Consider the following 20570-nt stretch of genomic DNA (forward strand, 5'->3'; position numbering starts at 1 on the left):
GGCTCTGGGCAGGGACAGGGGCTGGGCTGGGGGATCCTGGTGGGTCCCTCTCAGCTCAGATGAAAACCTTCAGGAGCTAAGAGAAGACAGATTCACCACCCTGTTGTCAGCTGGAGAGCAGCTGTGTGTTCCTTCCAGGGAAAATACAATGGAATGAGAGGCCAGCAACTAACACAGAATTATTTCATTGCAGTCTCCTGTGGTCCAAGCCCAGGTCCAGCTGTGTGTGCTCAGTCTGGTGCTCAAGTATCTGTCCCTTGGTCCTGGTGTCTCATCTCCCCCCTCTGCCCATCCTATGCCTCTCTCTGGCTGCAGGGAGGCTTTGTAAGGAAAATGCAGGAGGCTGAGTCAGGAGCAGGAGCTTGGCCTGAGGGCTCACAGGGTTTGGCTTTTCTCCTGGACAGCTCTGATGCCTCCCTGTGTCACCCACAAACCAACCAGCAACTCCCCAGCCCTGCTGCGGTGCCCCACAGGCACAGAGTCCCTGCTGCCCACCGTGAGGGCAGCTCTTGGGGGTCACATCCCCTCCAGGGACAATCTGACAGGGCCTTCCAGTGCTCAGAACGCTGCCACCTCCTCCAGGGACAGGGTTCCAGTGCTCAGAATGCTGCTATCTCCTCCAGGGACAGTGTCTGATGTGGTTCCAGTGCTCAGAACGCTGCCATCTCCTCCAGGGACAGTGTCTGATGTGGTTCCAGTGCTCAGAATGCTGCCATCTCCTCCAGGGACAGTGTCTGATGGGGTTCCAGTGCTCAGAACGCTGCCATCCCCTCCAGGGACAGTGTCTGATGGGGTTCCGGTGCTCAGAATGCTGCCATCCCCTCCAGGGACAGTGTCTGATGGGGTTCCAGTGCTCAGAACGCTGCCATCCCCTCCAGGGACAGTGTCTGACGGGGTTCCGGTGCTCAGAACGCCGCCACCTCCTCCAGGGCCAGCTCCGCTCCGCCCCTCACACGGAGCACGTGGATGCCGGAGTTGGAGCTGGCGCAGAGCAGGGTGCAGCTGTCGCAGGCGGCCAGCGAGGCCAGCGGGCCCGAGCCCTCGAGGCACAGCGTGGCCAGGCAGGCTGCAAGGGAAGGGACGAGGGAGGGAGGCTGGGTTGGCTGAGATGGGGCAGGCCCACACCAACCTCCCAACTCCAGGCTCTGCTCGCCTGAGGGGGGTGAGTACTGCCTGGATCCACACTTCAGCACCTTGGGATGTGCCCCTAGTAGACTCTCACCCCTGTGCACTGCCCAGTCAGGCAGTGGCTGACAGGGATCCACACTGGGGTCAGGCTCTGCCCCTTCCTGGGAGGGGAAGCAGGGCTGGATGGACCTACTGCCCCCTCTGGGCAGAGCTGCAGGACGTGCCTGGAGCCATTTCCAACATTCCTTTTTCTCCCAAATTTCTGACAGTTTTCCTAAGGGCTGTGCTACACTCACCACGTGGTTTCGATGAATCTCCAAGAGGGAAAGAGGCTCCTGTGTAAATCTTATTTCTTTTTGTTTGTGTCTGTTATTAAACCCCCTGAGACAGTTTGTGCAGAGACCCCAGCCCCAGGCTGAGCTGCAGACAGAGCTGCACTTGGCCTGGGGCCACAGGCAGCTGCCTCTCCTGTGACCTGCACCCTTCCCAGAGCAGCTGGATTATGGCTCACCCAGCTGGGAAGGCAAGAGGATCAAAGCTGCTGCCACCCCAGAGCCACCCTGGGTGCACAGGAAAGGAACAGGTAAGAGAACAGAAGGTCCTTCTCTGCAGGAAAGCCTCAGGTTTCTATTTTCATCCCATCTTAAATGAGTTCCCTTGGAGAGGGGCTTAGCCCTGGGGAGCGTCTAATGCTGTGAACCTGAACAGCTCCCAAGAGGTCTCTGCCTGCAGCACAAGGGTTACTAAGAACCTGCTGCCATGGCAGGGCTTGGCAGGCAAACAAACCCCTTTGTGTCCAACTCGGGGAGGGACTCACCCTCACCACCAGGTTTAACCCCAAAATGCCCACGATTCCCCTTCAAGAGGACAACCAAAATGAGGGTGTGGTGGCTGACCAGCCCTCTGTCCTCCAATACAAATTCTATTCCTTACAACTTTCTACTTGTACCTGCAGAAATCTCTGGAGTTCCCCTGTTCTTTTTCCTTTTTATCATTTGTCCTTTCGTGGCCTAACTCAGATGTATCTTTAAAAGCTGCCTGGTAATTCTTCCTTTCAGCTGAGAGAAGATTCCTGTCACCTGAGACATGCAGCTCTTTCATGTTTGTTGAGCCCTGGGTTTGCTCCAGGGCATTTCTCCACCCTGCCCTGCAGGCTTGGAGTGAACTCCAGAGATTGCAGCAGTCACCCTGCCCACCACCACGAGGAGACAGAACTGGGGGAAGTGGGTTTGTTATCCAGGAGAAAGGAGCACAGAGGGGGCAGGAGCCTCCCCTACCTGCAGTGCCTTGGTCCCAGACCTTCACTGTGCTGTCGCTGGAGGATGTGGCAATGCTGGGGGCGAGCGTGGGGCCCCGGGGCAGGAAGACACAGGAGGTGGTGGTCTGGAAATGCCCTTTGTACTCACACACTCGGTCCCTGGTCTGCCTCAGGTCCCAGAGCTGCAGAAACAGGCAGTGGTAGAGCCCCAGCTGTGCCAGCATGGGGTTGTTTTACCAAGACAGGAAGGTGGGTTGGGATAAAAGAGCTCCTCACCAATCCTCAGAGTGCCAAGGCTACTGCCCTTGTCCCTGCTCATGCTCACAGTCCTGGAGAATATCAAAGGCCAAAGGATTTTCACCACTGGTGACTGAGGACATGGGATGAGGACACCCATTACAGCCAACAAGCTAAGGTGTGCAGGCAGGTAAGAAATGTCCAGCCTGCTCCCATCCTCAGCCCTGCCCACACTGGGATGGGATAGTTTCATCCTCTTGATCCTCACACACAGGGCTGAAAATCTGCAGGACCAAATCCCTGGTTTGGAAACAGCTGGAACAAGGGATCCCTTATAGAATTTCTGCAAGAACCTTGTGTTCCTCAATGGCATCCATTGTTTTTTCCCTGTGTGTTTTACTGAAATGAAATTCCAGACTGGTTGGGGGTGGAAGGAACCTTAAAGGGTTTCAACTCCCTGCCATGGGCACAGATGCCACTCACTAAATCAGGGTGCTTCAAGTCCCATCCAACCTGGCCTTGGACACTTCCAGGGATGGGAGAAATCCCAGTGGTTTAAGCAGGAGGCATAACTGCTGATATTCTCCAAGCAAAATTTCCCAAAGGGAGAGGCAGGAAGACGCCAAGGCCAAGGCAGTGGGAGCACTCAGACCCTCGAGCAGTGCTGTGCTGCTCTCCCCGTGTGCCATGGCTGTGGGAGGGGAGGCAGCAGAGCCCAGGGCTGGCTGGGGCACTCACGGTGGCCTCGGCGCCGTGGCCGGCGGAGCCGCTGCTGCTGCTGAGGCAGTACCGCCCGTCCTGGCTCACGTCACAGCACGTCTGGATGTGCTGCTTGGCTGGGAACGTGTGCGCCACCTGCAGCTCCCGGCTGTCCCACACCCTGCAGGGACAGCAGAGGGCCCCTGAGGCATCATCACCGCTGTGGCTTCCCTCTGAGCCCTCCCGCACACACCGGCTGTGCCCACAGCTCTGCCCCGGCTGCTCCCAAGCTCTCCCTGCATTTATCCATGCTGCATCCCTCTCCAGCTTTCTTTCTCACCAATTCTCCTTCTCACCCCCAGTCACCACCCAGTGCTGCTCCCAGCCCCTGTCCCTGGCTGGAGGTCACACTCCCAGGTGAGCTGGCAGGTGGCTTTTAGCCACAGCAGCAGGATCCATGACAACCAACCCCACAACAGCCTCGGGCTGTACCTCCCTGCTCTCTGGCCACAGGGAGAATTTACCTGGTGGTTTTATCCTCTGAGGTCTGGATGACATAAGGCTCCCCAGGAACCCAGCACAGGTGTGTGACCTGTGGAAAGGGAAGGATGAGCAGGAGCCACCTCTCAGGTGTGCAGTCCAGGCTGTGTCTGCCTGAGGATGGAACCACTGAGCTCTCATCCTCTCCCTCCTCCTGCTGGGTTGGGAGCTGGAAATGTTGGATGAAGACTTTTTCTGCTTCCCTGCCAGGTCCAGTCCCAGTGGGGTTGCTGGGGGTGATTGAGGCTGGGAGGTGCCAGGAGCAGGACACAGAGCCATGGGAGCAGGGACAGCACAGGCACCAGGGGTGGTACCCACACCAGATCTGGGCTGGTACAGGAGGGAATGCAGCCCCACTGCACGGGGCTTGTTCAGCCAGGAGAAAAGGAGACTCAGGGGGATCTTCTGGCCCTCCACAACTCTCTGACAGGGGGTGCAGCCCAGGTGGGGGTCAGGTTCTGCTCCCAGGGAACAAGCAATTAAAAGAAATTGCCTCAAGTTGTGCCAAGGGAGGTTTAGGTTGGATACTGGGGAAAATTTGCTGAAAGGGTGGTCAGGCATTGGTGCAGGCTGCCCAGGGCAATGGTGGAGTGACCATCCTTGGAGGGATTTAAAAGCCATGTAGTGCCATGTGGCACTTGGGGACATGAGTTAATGGTGGCTGTGGCAGTGCTGGGGGTATGGCTGGACTCTGTCTTAGAGATCTTTTCCAACCTCAGTGATTCCATGACTGTGTGCTTCCAAACAGCTCTGAGACAGAGCATTGATAAATGGCCACGAGTCTCTTGGTACCTTTGTGCTCCTGTGTTTGTTGTTACCTGGAGAAGAATAACCAGCCTCAAGCTGAGCCTGCCCAGGTGCACAGTGTCCCAAGGGCTCCCTTTGGCACCAAGCTCCCAGAAAATCCCCTCTGCAGAGCTCCACGTGTGAAATAACAATGTAGGCAGGGAGATGGATGATGGGATGGGATTGGAGGAACCAGCAGATCCTACCAGGTTCCTGGAGATTGCAGCTCTGCCCAGACACTCCCCAGTCTCGGTGTCCCACTTGCACACGGTGTTGTCCCGGGAGCCCGTGCACAGCTGGGAGGCGTCTGCAACCACAAGTTAACATCAAAAACAGGGCATGAAACACTGTCAGTCAGCCCATGGGGAGTGGGAGTGTAATGTCCCTCACCTGGGCTCACAGCCAGTCCAGTAACAACCAGGTCATGTCCTGGGAAGTGCTGGCTTGGCCCTGACGTCCCGTGAAGCTCCCACATCATCACTGTCTTGTCCCGGGATGCGCTGAAGACTCTGTTGGAGTCAAGGGCTGAGGTGACCTGCCAAGGACAGAAGGAGAAGCTGCTCATCCTCACACCCAGCTCACAGGGAGAGCACAACTCTGCTGCTGTCCTGCCACAGCCCAACACGTGCAGGAACACGACTGGGGAGAGCCTGGCCTCCCAACTCTGTCCCGTATCCCCTCAGAGCCTGGGATGGTGGATGGGTGTTCTCAGGTCTTGTTTTAGAAACCATTCCTTTTATAGGAAAAACATCCTTACAAACCCAAATGAGCCCAGTGCATAGCTGTTTTGAGCACTGAGGTGAACAAAGCCCCCTTTGTCTTTGCAGTACCCACAGCCCAGGGGACCCCTGTGGAGGTGCAGTGGCCACACCACACATGGCTACAGCCCCTCTGCTCTCCCAGAAGCCTGCTTGGCTTTGTCATCTCAATTCCAGAAAGGAAATTAAAGCCCTGCCATTCCCAGAATATGCCAGCTATGGCACATGGCATAGGTATTCCCAGAATGTCTCAGCCAGGCATGGCTGATTTGTGGAATAATGTCAGGTCTAGTAGAATGAGGCCTGAAGAAAAGTGAATGGCATCTCTGCATCAAAAGCTTGACCTCATAATTCATCCTGAGCTTTTGCTATACAGTCTCTTGGAAGGGAAGACAAGCTCACATCCAGACCTCCTGCAGCCCTGTTTAGTCTGAATGCAACACTCCATGATGCTTCCAAAAGTATCTGTTGGGACCTTGGGAAAAACCTAATGTGTTCTGATCACAGAATCATGAATCATTAAGTTTGGAAAAGACCTTTAAGGTCATCCAGCCCAACCATCCCCAGCTGGACACCAGGAATACCCTGATCCCACCTTTCTTGGAGCACAAACCAGTGCTCCATCATTCCTGGCTCCCCAGCTCTCTCACCTTGGTGACCTCGCGCTCGTGGCCGGTGAAGCGGCGCAGGGCAGCCCCAGACCTCCAGCTGGACACAGCCACACTCTGCAGGGACAGGGACAGGGACAGGGGTCAGCACGAGAGCAGGGCAGGGAGGATATGTCATACAAGGCTTGTGCACAGTCCACAGCTGTGGAACAGGTTCCTCTGGTTTTCAGCTCCTAGAGCACTGACAGCTGCCCTTAAAGACAGGTGATGTAAGAGTCAGTCTGGCGATCCCAAGCCTGGGTGGGAGCATTTGATGTGATATGAGCTCTGGAGAGGTTACAAAATTTGATTCCATGTGCTTCAAGGGTGTGCCCTCACTCTAAGCTCATATTTCCTTTCTAAATCCAGGCACCGACATTGCCACAATCCACGGAAATGTTCAAAGCTCACATTTCAACCTGATTTTTGAAGCTGTTGATGTAGTATCCTGTCCCAGGGGATACCTCACCTTATCCCTTCCTCCTGACACACACAGGTCTGGTTTGAGGGCAGCCACAGAGGTGACAGCATCAGTGTGAGCAGGGCTGTGCTGCCGGGAGGCACCAGCGGGTCCCGTCTGTCCCACGGAGCCCTCGGCCCTGCAGAGGAACAGGGACAGCACTGGGAGCTGCAGGGGCTGGCAGGAGAGGTCAGGTGCCATTCCCAGGCACCTCTGGCACCTTCTGACACAACAACATCTGTCTTGGAAAGCCAGAGAGAGGCTGTGAGATGGAGCAGACCTATCCCAGCTCCAGAGCTGCTGAATATTTAATTGTTGCTCACTCTGTGCTGGTGCAAAGAAGAAAAGAGATTTTGATCTCACCAGCCTCCACAGTCACTCACATGGGTCAGGCTCAGCCTCCACAGTCCTCACATGGGTCAGGCTCTGTTGCTCTTTGCTGTGACACCTCCCTGGCCAAGAGTCCCCCCAGTGCCACCCTGTGCTGCTCTCCAGGCACAGAACCCTCTCCCTGCTGCCAGGGACTGAATTATTTCATCTTGGCCATGAAGGCTGGTGACAGGCTCTGAGGACACAACAAAACAGTTTGGGTATTTGGAGCTGTTCCCCTTCAGAGCTCTGCCTCAACCATCACAGAGCACAACCACTGCCATGGTTATGTGCTTGGCCATTCCTTTAAGTGACACTTGGGATTTCAGCCCCCCAAAAAGCTGAGAAGACTTTAAAAGTGAGGGTTAGAAACGAAAATCTGGTTCAAACATCTAATAATGAAACTAAACCCCTGTGCCTGCCATATTCTCTGCTCATTTGTGCTCTCTTCACTTTAACACCTGGTTTATTAACAAAACCTGATCTCCCAGCACTGCTTTACCTGTATTTGGTGGTGTGGAAGCTGATTTTACTCTGCAGTTTCCCCATGGTCCTGGCAACCAGTGGTGGGTGTCACATCAGCACCTCGGGCACCTGCTGTGGGGACAGGACCTGTGGGTGAGGGGACACGGCACCACCAGGGATCCAGAGGGGTTTCTGTTTGTCACACATACAGGATAAGGTGCTGATTATGTGTTATCTACATCCTAACTCCTTTCAGAGTAAGGAGAAAACCTCAGAGGAGGGGACATCTGGAGGTCCTGTGTGGAACCTTCAGCTTAGAGCAGAGCCAGCAGCAGGGTGAGGTCACTGAGACCTCACACTGAGCTTAAAAATGCCCAAGCTTGGTGAGGCCACAACAGACATGGGACTGCTGCCTGTCACTCTTTACACCTCCTGTTACTCCTGGATCTGGTCTGGACTTCCATACATCCTGGAGATCCCAGTGTTTGGCTTGGAGAAGGCAAACACCTTCAGACTGAAGCTGTACAGCAACTGGTGGGACCAAGTGCAGGCACAGGCAGCCCCACTCAACTGAGGCAGCCGGGCAATGCTTGAAGTGATCTTTCCCTGAGCTGAGGAACACTTTGGGAAGAGTTTCCAGGTCCATACACCAGTTCCAGGCACGGCAAGAGCATGAGGATAACCCAGATGCATTCAGCAAACAGCTGCTGGCCAGGCTGGGGCCAGGCTGGTCCCTCCACAGAGGGCTCAGCACAGCCAGAGCCTGCAGACCCAGCCAGGTGAGGAGCAGCACCTCCCCCATGTCCTCACAGACCCAGCAGAAACCAGTCTCAGTGACAGTGAATTGTCACAGACAATAACTGCTGCAGCTTAGCTCAAGGCACACTAATTGGATTTAGTCTGCTGGCATGCCCATCTTCCATGGCTGCAGCATTTTGCTAATCAAAATCAGGGGAAAAAAAAGCCAATCTGCCTTTTCCAGCAAAAAATTGCTTGAAGGTTCTGCCCACAAAAAAAAAAAAAAAAAAGTGAAAACCAAATCCTGGAAGCACTGAGCAAAAGGTTTCAACAAAATTCCCTTTCTAATTTTACCCTGACAGCCTTTGTGATTAGCAATTAGTAATACCCAGTTAATCTCCTGCTGTTCTATCCATGAGTTTGCATGTCCCAAAGATGTGAGGAATGATCAATCTCACAGCTGAGGGGCTGTGTTAATTTGGCAATTTATTCTTTCAATCAGACTGAGTGCCCCAATCATTTCAGTCCATCAGGAATGAGATTTTTCTCTGACAGTGGGAGAACTCTGGAAGTTGCAAAACAAGACTCTAGGAAAAGCTAAGGCGGGAATTCTGAGTTTTTAATGATGGTTACTGTTTCCAACCAGCACTTAGTTCATGTTCATGCCTACCTGCACATCTGGAGCTGCCCGAGGCCAGGGGAGGCTGCAGGGAAGGTGGGAGCTTTGTCCTGTGTCTCACTGTTCTCCTGCCTCTTCTTCACTGCAAGAAAGAGCAGATTTTTCTGCATCCTGGATGAGAACAGCACTCAGGCAGGACGTTAATCCAAGGTTTTGCTGTCTGTATCCTGACACACATTTATCCATCAGCTCCACCACAAAGCTCTAAAAACTCAAGAGATCCTACAACAACTGATCCACACCAAGCTTCACCTCAGCAGCCTGAGTTTCATATTGGAGGATGCCTTTATCCTCCCTTCCCCCCAAATGCATCACTTGACAGAAATCAAACACCTTTTTTACTGAATTGCTTTTGAAAAATAAGCCATGCTGCTGCCTCCACCTGTCCAGGCTCTGCAGTGAAACCTGTGCCCTGGGATAAGGAATGTCAACAACCACAGCAGCAGCACAGGGACCCCAGCAGAGCTGCCCCATCCTCATGGGGCAATAAGCATCCCTTCGAGGAGGGTGTTTGGCTTTGGGGAGAATGGGGGACACCCTGGGTTCCTGAAGCTGGGTGTGACCCCACGGTGGTGCTGGCAGGTTTCTGTGGATGGGGGTGTCCCTGTGGGGTTAAATGGGAGCATCCTGGGTTTCTATGGATGGGGGTGGCCTTGTGAGGGTCAGTGGGAGCATTCTGGGTCCTGTGATGGGGGTGTCCCTGTGGGGTTCGATGGGAGCATCGCGGGTCCCCGTGACGGGAGCATCCCGAGGGAGCCCCTCAAGTGCCATGTGCCGCTGGCAGGGGCGAGGCAGGGCAGCCCTCGGGAAGGGTTTGTGAGGAAAGGTTTGTGAAGAGCCGCGTCCCTGCGCTGGGGCAGCCCCGCGGCCCGGCCCGGCCCGGCTCCGCCGCACACTCACCCTCACCCTCAGCGGCCCCGGCGCCGTCCCGCCCGTGCCACCGCCCGCTGCCGGCTCCCGGCGGGGCCGGGGCGGGGCGGAGCCGAGCTGGGAGCGCCGAGCGCGGCCGGGCGGAGCCGCCGCCCCCGCGGCAGGTGCGGGCACAGCATGGCCCGGGCCGAGCGGCTGCGGGTGAGCGGCGGGACCCCGGGCCGGGCCGGGCTGGCTGAGGGGAGCCCGGGGCTGGGGGGGCAGAGGGGCCGTGCGGGGCCGGGGAGTTCCGGCGGGACGGGGGGTCCGGGCGGGCATGCGGGGAGTGTAGGGGCTCCTGGGTGGGTATGAGCGTCCCTGGGGTGATATGGGGCTCCCTGGGTGTGTGTGGGGGTCCCGGTGGGAGTATGGGGCCATAGGGATCCCTGACGGGGTGTGGAGGTGCCGGACGGGGTGTGGGGTTCCTGAGGGTGTGTTGGGCCGCGGGGGTCCCTGGCAGGGTGTGGAGGTCCCAGACCGGGTGTGGAGGTTCCTGGTAGGGTGTGGACGTCCCTGGGGCTGTGTGGGGTTCCTAGGGGTGTGTGGGGCCGCGGCAGTCCCAGGCAGGGTGTGGAGGTCCCAGACCGGGTGTGGGGTCCCTGGGGCTGTGTGGGTCCCTGGGGCTGTGTGGGGCCATGCGGGGGTCCCTGGCAGGGTGTGTGGGTCCCTGGGGCTGTGTGGGGCCATGCGGGGTCCCTGGCACGGGTGGGGCCGTGCCGGTGGTTGCCACGGGGAGCTGGGTGCTCTGAAGGAGCCCCTGGCGGGTGCGGGCCCACCCAGGGATGGGGACGGGGTCTCTGCGAGGGCTCCCGACAGGTGTGGGAGCTGTGGGGTCCTGGTGGGTGTGGGGCTGTTCGGGGTCCCCCGAGGGGATGGGGGCTCTCTGTGGGGTGGTGCAGGGGACCGGGTGTGGGGTGTCTGCCGGGGCTCGGGGCCCCGTCCATCTCCGCACCCATCCCCGCACTGCTCCGTGCCCCAGAACAAGCTCGTGGAGCGCTGTGAGCGGATCCAGCTGCAGAGCGCGGCCATCGCCCGGCACGTGGACGAGGTGCTGCCTGCCAAAGACCAGGGCGTCCAGGTGAGTCCCCGGGGCTGGCCCTGCCTGCTCCCTGCTCGCCGTTCCCGGAAGGGATGCTCAGCTCCCGGGGGGAGGAAACGTCGGGATGCGGCTGTGGAAATGGAATGCCAGGGTGTGCCTGGAATTCCTGCTTCATTTGCCTAGAAAATGTGCACAGACAATGGTGTGAGTGTACAACAATCACACATCCTACTAGGATCAGTGCTTTAGAATTCCTAGGTTTATTTTATTTGTTCCTTGTCACTGAGGATGAGGACAGAGGACAGTGATAGAATCATAGAATCCCAGACTGGTTTGGGTTCGAAGGAACCTTAAAAACTACTCAGTTTCAACCCCCTACTATAGGCAGGGACACATCCCACTGTGCCAGCTTGCTCCAAGTTCCATCCAGCCTGGCTTTGGACACTTGCAGGTGCAGCCACAGCTTCTCTGGGCACCCTGTGCACCTCACTGCCCTTGCAAGGAAAATTTCTTCCCAATATTCCATCTAACCCTGCCCTCTGGCAGTGGGAAGCCATTCTCTCTTGTCCCAAGCCCCTTTCCGGCTGTTCTGGAGCCCCTTTAGGCACTGGAAGGGCCTGTGCCTTGTTCTCCCTGGTGTCTTTCCTTCAGGCTGAGCACCCCCAGCTGTCTCAGCCTGTTCTCCTGTCTTCACCCACAGTGAATCTCTGGAGATTTGCTGAGGACAGAACTCTTGTCCCTCGCAGGGTGTCACTTAGGTACTGGGGCTGGCCGAGGAGGCAGTGGGGGGCAGGTTTGGGCTGACATGGTGCCGTGGGCTCAGTTTACAGAGTAGCACCGATGGCTGAGCCCCAGGAGCACGGTCAGAGCAGCTGGGGCTGCGCTCGGGGCTGGGGCAGGGCTGATGCTCCCGCTGTGTCCTTGCCTGGCAGAGCGCGGCCAGCGCGGCGCGGGAGCTGGTGGTGCAGAGGCTGCTCCTGGTGGGGAAGGCCTGCGAGAACGAGGAGCAGCGGCTGCTGGAGAGGGTGCATGCCGAGGAGGAGAGGGCACACCAGAGCATCCTCACCCAGCAGGTGCACTGGACAGAGGCTCTGCACAAGCTGGGTGCCCTCCGCACCTACCTGGTGGACATGATCACCAACCTGGATGACCAGGGCCTGCTGGTGAGTACTGTGAGTCAGGCAGCCCAGAGCTGACCTGCACATCTTGTTATGGGGCTTGAATGCAGAGTTCAGCAGCTGCTGTGCTGCCAGCAGGGAGGCAGAGGTGGGCAGGACATCAAGAATTCACAGAATTCACAGGTGAAGGATCACAGAAATCACACAAAGAATCACTGGGTTGGAAGAGACCTTAAAGATCATCAAGTCCAACCCATGCCCTAACACCTCAACTAAACCCTGGCACCCAGTGCCACATCCAGGCTTTTTTTAAACACACCCACGGATGGTGACTCCACCACCTCCCTGGGCAGGCCATTTGCAGATATTTTCAGGTCTGGTTCAGGGAACCTCCTTGACCTGATCCTGATAAGCCCCTGTGGTTTCTGGTGGTTCCTAGAGCATCTGCTCTGCCCGATCCTGCTCTTGCTTGCAATGAGGTCCAGAACCACCCACATTCAGGTCTCCAAATTCTGGCCTTGTAGTTGCCCTTAGGCTGGACAGCCAGGACAGCTCTGGGTTGTGAGCTGCTCTTACAACAGTTAGTTGTGCCACCAGTTTTTTAGTGTCTAGTTAATCAAAACTGACCCTTGGGAACACCTGCAGCTCTTCTGGAAAGTCCCCTGTGTTGCCTGGCTTAGCCCTGTTAGGGACATTTGCCGTGCAAAGCAGCCTGTGCTTCCCCTTGCTCAGTTCCTTCTCTGGTTATTGAATCATCTGGGTTCACCCAAGTGATTCCTCTCATTTTAGATGTGAGCAGGACCTCTGCCTTGCCACCACCATGCTCAGCCTCTGCTTCCCACGTGTAAATTTGTCAGGAGAGGAGCAGCGGTTTGGCTTGGAAAACAGACCCAGTCCCATGGAAAGAGGGCAGATGCTCCTTTGGTGGGAAAGGCAGTTCCTATCCTGCCCCAGCACCTCAGTGTGCTGGGCTGTAGCTGCACCATAAAGAGGAGAGAATGGAGACCAGGATCCATCAGCTGCCTGTGGCAGAGAGCAGCCACACCCTCAGTTTCTCCTTTTGGAAGGGAATTTGGGCTTCATGTGTTCTCCACCTTGTGCTGTCAGTGTTGGTACTTGTGCCTATCTGGAATCAACACATGGCATGCCACAGGAAAGCTGAAGGCATGCAAAGTGCACTGCTTGGATTTGAGCAGGGATCAGGTATTTTCTTATCACTTTGCTGTACCTTGAGAGTGCCTGATGCCCAGCAGGTACAGAAACAAGTGGGACTGACCATGAAGTCACCTGACTCTTGGCTTAGTCCCTCTGCAGCCTCCCTCCTTTGCTGGAAGCCCTGGGGTTGTTTGCTGGGAGCACAGGCTGTTCCTGCAGCCTGCCCTAGTGGGGTGGGGACAGAGAGGGAGCAGCAGACAGTGTCCCAGCCACATGTGTAATGTGTTGCCTTCAGCCATTCCCACTCATTTTCAGAGTTGGGAATGCTGCAGGTGAAGAAAACGGATGTTGGATGCTCCTGCTGCTCCCCAGGGCTGGGGTTGGGGTGAGGGGTGGCTTCTCTGGGTCAGGAAGGGGAACACCGCTCCCCAGGTCCTGGGCTTGCTGTGTTTGGGGTGTCTTCTGTGGGGATTTAAGCTCTGATGATTCTTTCTCTCCTTGTCCCCAGCGTGCAGAACAAGAGATCTTCGAGAGGTCAGTACCTGGCTGCTCCTGGTCCTTTCCCTGACCCTGCTCCAAGCTTTCCCTGCTCCTGCTCCACACCTGCATCCCCACAGCTCCTGTGCTGTGTGCCATGACTCAGGCACCCCATGACACCTCCTTTGTCCCTCGTGCTGCTTTTGTTGAGGACAAGGACAGAGCACAGAGATGCCAGCGTGGCCTCTTGTCTCTGCTCCTTGTGCTGTGCTGCACCTGGGGATGCTCCATGTGCTTTCCCAGATCAGCAGTCCTTGCTTCTGGGAGAACTTTTGCAGCTCCTTAGAAAACCCCAGGGCTTGCTGGGGGATGGATCAGGCCTGTGCCAGGCTGTTGGCAGCAGCTGGGATGGTCTGTGCTCCGTGTAGGGGGTGGCTGGCCCGGCATCTCCCCAGCTCTGCACGGGCAGGGAGAGCCAGCTGCAGGTCCCAGTGTCCCCAGCAGCCCCATCACTGACACTGGGCTGCCCTTCCTGAGGAAGCACCTTGGTGGCTGTGTTTCTATTTAATCTATTTAATTTTATTCGAGTTATATATTTCAGTGGCTGCTGTGAGGGTGCTGGCCCTGGCTGCACTGTGCTGCCCAGAGGGCCTGTAGGGGTATTTGTGCCTGTGGAGAGTATGGAGTGTGCCCCAGCACATCCCCAGCAGCCTGTGCCACAGCCTGTCCTCACAACCAGGAGTTCTGCAGGCCACAGGAGCCAGCAAAGCCCTGGCTCTGTGCAGGTGAAACCTGGTGTCCTGGCTTGCTCTGTGCCCAGACCGTGGCAATAGAGGAAATCTGATTCTCTGCCTGTTCATTGTGCTCCCCTGGTACCCTGATGGCTGCTCTCAGACACATTTATTTACCCTGTGTCTGCTGAGTGAGGAGCTGTTGACTCAGGCTGCTGGGATGTGTTTTACAACACTGCAGCCCTTTCACCAGGAACTGTGAGCAGAGCCAACCGAAAGTATCACTCGGGCTGAGAGCTGGCCCAGACACCCCTGCTGTGGTCTCTCTGCAGCCAGAGCTCCTCTTTAACCTCTGCCATACCTCCTTGTAATCTTTTAAACACCTCCCAGCACAATAAATCATTGTATTTTGAAACAGCTCCTGTTTTCCTTTGCTAGGACAGAGCTGGCGGAGGGAATCTTGGAGCCCCAGGAGTCCCTGAAGTTAAACTTTAATCAGAGCTGTGTTCAGAGTCCACTGCTGCATCGACTGTGGGCCTGTGCTGTGCTCTACTGCCTCACAGGTCAGTGTCTTGCTCAGATCTCTCATGCTCCAGGGATTCCTGCACCCTCTCTTGTGTTGTGCCCAGAGAAGCTCCCTCACGCTGTGTCCAAACTCCCTCACGCTGTGTCCAAACTTCCTCACACTGTGTCCTGCCCCTCTGCTCTCCCAGCCCCTCCTTGTTTCTTGGAGCCCATTCAGGGAGGCAGCAGCAGCTGTGGGAGATGTAGGGGTGGCTCCAAGCAGTTGTGGCTTGAGGAAGAACTGGAGTTTGAAAATATTACGTATTTTATCAGCTCTGTGGCTTTAACATTGTGTGGTTTCTTTTGCTGTTTCCTGAGTTTCTGGGTGACAGCAGTAAAGCTGATGCTGCTGTGGGAATCTCTGTCACAGAAATCTCTGTTCACAATGTTTAGCATTGGGCTGCTGGGGACTTTGAGAGGGTGATTTCTTCTGGGGGGTGTCTGTGATACTGCTCAGTGCAGGGGGCAGTGAGTAGATGGAGCAGTGTTCTGATCACAGGATGAGGTTGTGGCTTGCACGAGCTGGTGGTTCTGGAGATGTTTGTGCTCTGGCTCAGCCCCTGCTGTGCAGCTGAGGCATTGGCCAGGCCACTGACAGGCTCTGGGACTGGTTTACCTGGTTGGTGCTGGCTGTGTTAAGCAGGGAAAGACATTTTTCCCCTGGCTGTGATGTGCTTGAATGGCTGCTTGTGAAATGTTTGCTTTTACTCTGGTTTCAGTCTGTTAGAGTATTTCAAATGCACTTTTTGTTTCTCAGAGATGGCAATGTCCTTCATAATTTGCCTTGTGAACAATCCCTAGTGTGGTTTTTCCAAAGCTGCTGTACAAACTTCTGATTTCTGCTCATCTTGCTGTGATTCTGATGAGCTGTTTCCAGTTTTTCCCTGTTTCCAGGCCCGTCTCCAAAGTCTGCACTTCAGGCTTTTATTGCTCTCATGGTTTGAAGTATTAGCTTGAGAGTCTATGCCTATCAAGCACTACCATCATGTGTTTACTGCAAATTCTGGTGTTCTCCCTTTGTGATTAATTTCCCTCTTTGGAATCTCTGAGTGCTGGCAGTTGAGGAAAGTGGCCCTGCAGGGGTTGGGACTAGGTGATCTTTAGGGTCCCTTCCAGCCCAAATCACTCTGTGATTCTCTGCCAGTCCCTGCAGTGGTGCATTGACAGTGTCACAGAATCCCAGAGTTGTTCAGGTTGGAAAAGACCTCTAAGACCATCCAGTCCATCCTGTGATCACCACCTTGTCACCCAGCCCAGAGCACTGAGTGCCAGGTCCAGCTGTGCCTTGGACACCTCCAGGGATGGTCATTCCACCACCTGGGCAGCCCCTTCCATTATTTAACAGCCCATTCAGTGAAGATATTCTTCCTCAAAGAATCAGTGAAGCAGGTTCTCAATGTTCAGAGCTGTGGAGTCAAACAGGAACCCTTTCCCTAATTTCCTTTGCTGGGACAGAATTTTTGTAAGGATTCCTCTCCCAACAGTATCCTTGTGAAATGTAATGACTTTAGGGCATTTGATTCTTGTGGTGGGTGTGCTGATGCACTTATTACACAGGAATTTCATTCTCTTTGGGTTTTTTTGAGTGTGTGGTTACATTTCACATGTCATTACCGCATGCTGAGGATGCCTGGTGTATCCTTGTGGATCTCATCAGTCCCCAGGCCACCCTGGACCAAGCCTTGGAGATTTAATATTAACAGCAGTGGTCTGAGCTTGCCTTAAGACACAGTAATGTGAAGTGTCACTCTGTGGTCCCTTCTCCCAAAAGCAGGTGAGCAGGTGGCTGTCTTGTTTATTTGCTTGAAAACAGAAAATTCCAAGCCTTGATGGCTCACTCCATAACCTCTAAAATACTTGGAAAGTAGCTGCAAAAGGGCCTCTATTTCACTTTCAAAAATAAACATCATTCCTTTGATGCCTTCACCTGGCATCCAGCCTTCTGCATCACTTCTATTTGGGGTTGGCAGATTCTTCCCTGCACCACAAGATGATGTAAATCTCCTGGCACCGTTTTTGGAGGGATCTCAGTTCATGGGAACTTGGATTTTTAAAAGCAGCCAGATGTGCTGCAGCTCACACAAATGTGCTTCCCAGAGCTGTTAACCATGGGAATTTATTGTCCCAGTATCCCTCATGTCCCAAGGCCACCCTGATGGATACAGGACACAGAGAAAACAGACTTGGGGGCGAGATGAATTCAGTGGAATCATTCATCAGAATTATATGTGAAAATCCAGCTTTAATCATGACAAAACACTTGTGTGAGGGGCAAAATTTGCTGATCTGAATTACTGTGCTGTTATTTTGCCAGCACTTCCCCTCCCTCAGATGCTCCCCTGGAACTGCAGCTCCACAGCAGAGCAGTGTGGGTGTCACTGGGGCGCTGTGGGCCACCAGGATGCAGCCCTAGGTCAGCTGTGTGTGACACAACAGGAGGTTTAGTGCCCTCCTTCTGCCAGAGGAAGATAAAGTCTGGTGCTGCTGAGTTTTCTTTGAATTCAGAGCAGCTTTGGCTTCCTGGAAAGCCGCCCTGCACAGCAGCAGCGTGGGCAGCCCCGAGCCCTGTGGAGAGCTCAGCTTTGGCTGCTGTGTGGGGAAATAAATCATCAGATGAATGAGGCTGGCAGCTCCTGCTGAAGGAAGTGCTGGCTTCAGCTCCTCTTTGGGCTCACTCTTGCTTGCAATAACTCCTATCTAACATGCACAGGTGCATGGCACTGATTTGCACAGGGATAATTCAGCCTCTGTTCATCTGCCAGGGAGCACCTGGGCAGGTGCAGCCTGAGGAAACCCTGGAGCATTGCTGCTGCTGCTGCTGGGTGCTGTTTGCTGCTAGAGGGATGCTGACCTGGGTCCTGGAGCAGGTCTGGGCTCTGGGATGACCCTGTTGAGGTCATCCTTTGGTTCTTTAAGGGCTCATTGTGCTGTGCCCTGGATGCTGAGCAGAAGGTGTTGGGCAATGGCTGGCACTGGCATGATGCAGTAGAGCTGCTGGCAGGGATGGCAGAGCCACTGAGTCACCCCTCCAGCCCTGTTTCCATGGTGGTTTAAGACCCAAAATTAATAAAGTGAGGGTGGGGGAAGGCAGGACCAGGAGGGGCACCTGCTGGCAGGAACTGGGTCTCCTCAGGAGCAGATGAGTCTGCTGGGCATCAGCCTCACCCCTGCTTCATAAATTTAGGGACTGAGGGACACACTTCTGCAGTTCCACAGCTGCAAACCCACAGAGGGGTCTCAGGGGGAAGCATGCAGCCAGGGCAGGGCACCATGATCTTAGAGATCTTTTCCAACCTTGACAGTCCTGTGATTCCATGATTTTGTAGTGGTGCAGACCCACAGTGGGTGCTCTGTCCTCTGGCCAGCCTGGGCTGCTACTGGCTGGGTTTGTGCAGCTGGGCACCCTCTTCTTTCACTGCTAAGCCAGATCCAGTCACAGCCAGGCTCAGCTCTAAGCCTGGTGCCAGCTCCCTGTGCTGCTCCCAGCACCTCAGGGCGGGTTGATCAACACCTGGGGCTTTGTAGCATGAAAGAGATTTCCCTGCCCGGCCCTCTCCAGTCCTGTTTTTCCAGCTTTGCAGGTTTTCTGCACACAGCCCTCCCAGGCTTGCCAGGCTCTTGGCTTCCCTGGCTGGGGGAGGAGCAGCCAGGTCCTGCTCACCCACCATGGGGATGGGAAAGGACAGGAACTAAGTTTGGATCTCTCCCAAAAGTGAGGTGAGCCAAACCTGCTAAGTTCTGTTCTGTGAGGAGTCAGGCCAGGGTCAGAGGAAGATGAGCAAGGTGGAGAGGTGTCTGGTGAGTCTGGGCTTTGGTGAGTCTCTGCCTTGTTCTGGCCCTGGCTGAGAGGAGAAGCTCTGGCACCCAGCCTGAGCCCCAGCACTGTCACCCCGGGGAGCAGAGGGGCCCCAGGAGCGCTGTGTGAGGAGAGGGTGGTTGTGCTTGTGTTTCTCACAGCCATGACTACCTCAGGTGCTTCAGGTGGTGGCCACTGCATCTGAGCTCATCACATGGCTTCTCTTGCAGGCTCACAGGAGATTCACATCGATGAGAAAACCCTGAGCCCTCACCTCAGCCTGTCAGAAGACAAGAGAACCCTGACCTTCAGCCCCAAGAAAGCAAAGGTGGACTCGGGCTGCCCCGAGCGCTTTGACCACTGGCCCAACGCTTTGGCCACTGCTCCTTTCCACTCAGGGGTGTGTGCCTGGAAGGTCAGCGTGGAGCAGAGCTGTGCCTACAAGCTGGGGGTGTGCTACAGCTCTGTGCCCAGGAAGGGCTCTGCCAACGAAGGCCGCCTGGGCTTCAACGCCGCCTCCTGGGTGTTCTCACGCTACGACAAAGAATTCCGGTTCCTGCACGCGGGGCAGCCCCAGCCCGTGGAGCTGATCAAGGCCCCGGCAGAGATCGGGGTCCTGCTGGACTTTGCAGGGGGGGAGCTGCTCTTCTATGACCCTGACTCCTGCACCATCCTCTTCTCCCACCGCCAGGCCTTCCTGGAGCCCGTGTTCCCTGTCTTTGCCGTGGCACACCAGAGCATCTCACTCGGCCCCCGTGTGTGACTGTGTGTGCAGTGCCCGGGGGAAGGGAGCCTGGGCAGGGCTGTGGGCTGTGTCCAGGGCCCTTCAGACAACACCTGCCTTCACACTACACCTGTCCTTGTGTGTTCTCTGCAGCTTTCCTCTCGTCCCAGAGTCTACATCCTCTGCTGGGGTGAGTGGTCTGGGAGTGCCTGCCTGGGCCAGCTGCTCCTAGGTGAATTGTGTGATTTCTGCCCCACCAAAGGCAGCTTTCCAGTCTGCGGGTGGGCTGGAAAAAAGAGGAGAAATAGTGAGAGATATGTATGGAGAAGTGGCAGGGAGGAGGCCCATGGAAAGGGACATAGTGTGCTCTACAACTCCTTGGCAAGAGGGAGGAGCCAGGGGGGTCAGGCTCTGCTCCCAAGCAATGGTGAAAGGACAGGAGGGAACGGCTTCAAGTTGTGCCAGGAGAGGTTTAGGTTGGATCATGGAGAAAATTCCTTCACTGGAAGGAAGGGTGGTCAGCCCCTGGCACAGGCTGCCCAAGACAGTGATGGAGTCACCAACCCTGGAGGGGTTCAAAATGCACTGTGGATGTGGCACTTGAGGACATGGTTTAATGGTGGCCTAGGCAGTGTTGGGGGAACAACTGGACTCAAGGTGTTTTCCAGCCTTAAGGTCTTTTGCAGCCTTAATGATTCTGGCATTCCCTGACTGGGACACAGCTGGAGACGCTTTTGCAAGGAGCTACCCCACTGCAGGGCAGGGATAGCACAGGGGGCTGTCCCCTGTGGGGGAGCCATGCTGGGACAGGGGCACTGCTGAGGGGCTGTGGCCATGTCCAGGCAGAGGAATAAGCAAAGACCAGCAGAAAGAAACCAAAACTGAGTGTACCAAGGCAGTGGGGTTTGAGTGTAACGTGGTGCAAACATGGGGAGCTGATGGCAGCAGGCAGGGAGGAAGAGGTGTAGGCCTGGAGTTGAGCCAGAGAAAGGGGTTTAAAATCATCTTTAAAGGGTCATCTTTATTTCTCACTACTCGAATCAGTAAAGTTTGTTAATTGGCAATTCATTAAGTAAAATTTCCCGGTTCCAAGCTATTTTTCCCACAGCAGGAGACCTGCAGGCACCTCCTGCCTGCCTACTGCTGTTGGGAAGGGGGGGATATTGGTGAGGTGGCAAAGCTGGGGTACACTGAGGGTGCAGGGCCTGGGCAGGGGTGTCCTGGGTGCTCTGTGTGGGCAAAGCTTCCCTGGGACAGGGCCACCACTTGCACTGGGAGATGTTTAGGCCTGTC

The 20570-nt window shown here is 55.5% G+C and overlaps 2 protein-coding genes across 2 annotated transcripts; one reads left to right on the forward strand and one right to left on the reverse strand.

Moving 5' to 3' along the window:
- Nucleotides 1-10: 10 nt before the first annotated feature.
- On the reverse strand, nucleotides 11-7443 carry WDR31 (WD repeat domain 31; the record flags this gene model as incomplete). Its single annotated transcript, XM_071453628.1, has 9 exons — nucleotides 11-1066; nucleotides 2406-2568; nucleotides 3362-3503; nucleotides 3847-3914; nucleotides 4855-4955; nucleotides 5039-5183; nucleotides 6057-6131; nucleotides 6523-6652; nucleotides 7385-7443. Coding segments are annotated over 9 exons (1044 nt in total), but the record flags the coding sequence as incomplete, so codon positions are not given.
- A 2323-nt stretch (nucleotides 7444-9766) lies between these two features.
- BSPRY (B-box and SPRY domain containing) lies at nucleotides 9767-20349 on the forward strand. Its single transcript, XM_071453644.1, has 6 exons — nucleotides 9767-9835; nucleotides 10653-10751; nucleotides 11645-11875; nucleotides 13494-13519; nucleotides 14632-14756; nucleotides 18784-20349. The coding sequence occupies exons 1-6, from the start codon at nucleotides 9812-9814 to the stop codon at nucleotides 19314-19316; spliced, it is 1038 nt and encodes a 345-aa protein (XP_071309745.1). The 5' UTR covers nucleotides 9767-9811; the 3' UTR covers nucleotides 19317-20349.
- The last annotated feature ends 221 nt before the right edge of the window (nucleotides 20350-20570 follow it).

The sequence above is a fragment of the Agelaius tricolor genome, unplaced genomic scaffold (assembly GCF_023055355.1).
Source record: "Agelaius tricolor isolate 1412-34295 unplaced genomic scaffold, bAgeTri1.0.p SCAF_37, whole genome shotgun sequence".
NCBI classification, from domain to species: Eukaryota; Metazoa; Chordata; class Aves; order Passeriformes; family Icteridae; genus Agelaius; species Agelaius tricolor.

Bases quoted from the DNA above. Each gene is read 5' to 3' on its own strand.
- BSPRY (XM_071453644.1), top strand. From the start codon at position 9,812: ATGGCCCGGGCCGAGCGGCTGCGG. The intron at 13,520-14,631 runs GTCAGTACCTGG...TTCCTTTGCTAG, and splicing joins GAACAAGAGATCTTCGAGAG to GACAGAGCTGGCGGAGGGAA. The intron at 14,757-18,783 runs GTCAGTGTCTTG...CTTCTCTTGCAG, and splicing joins TGTGCTCTACTGCCTCACAG to GCTCACAGGAGATTCACATC.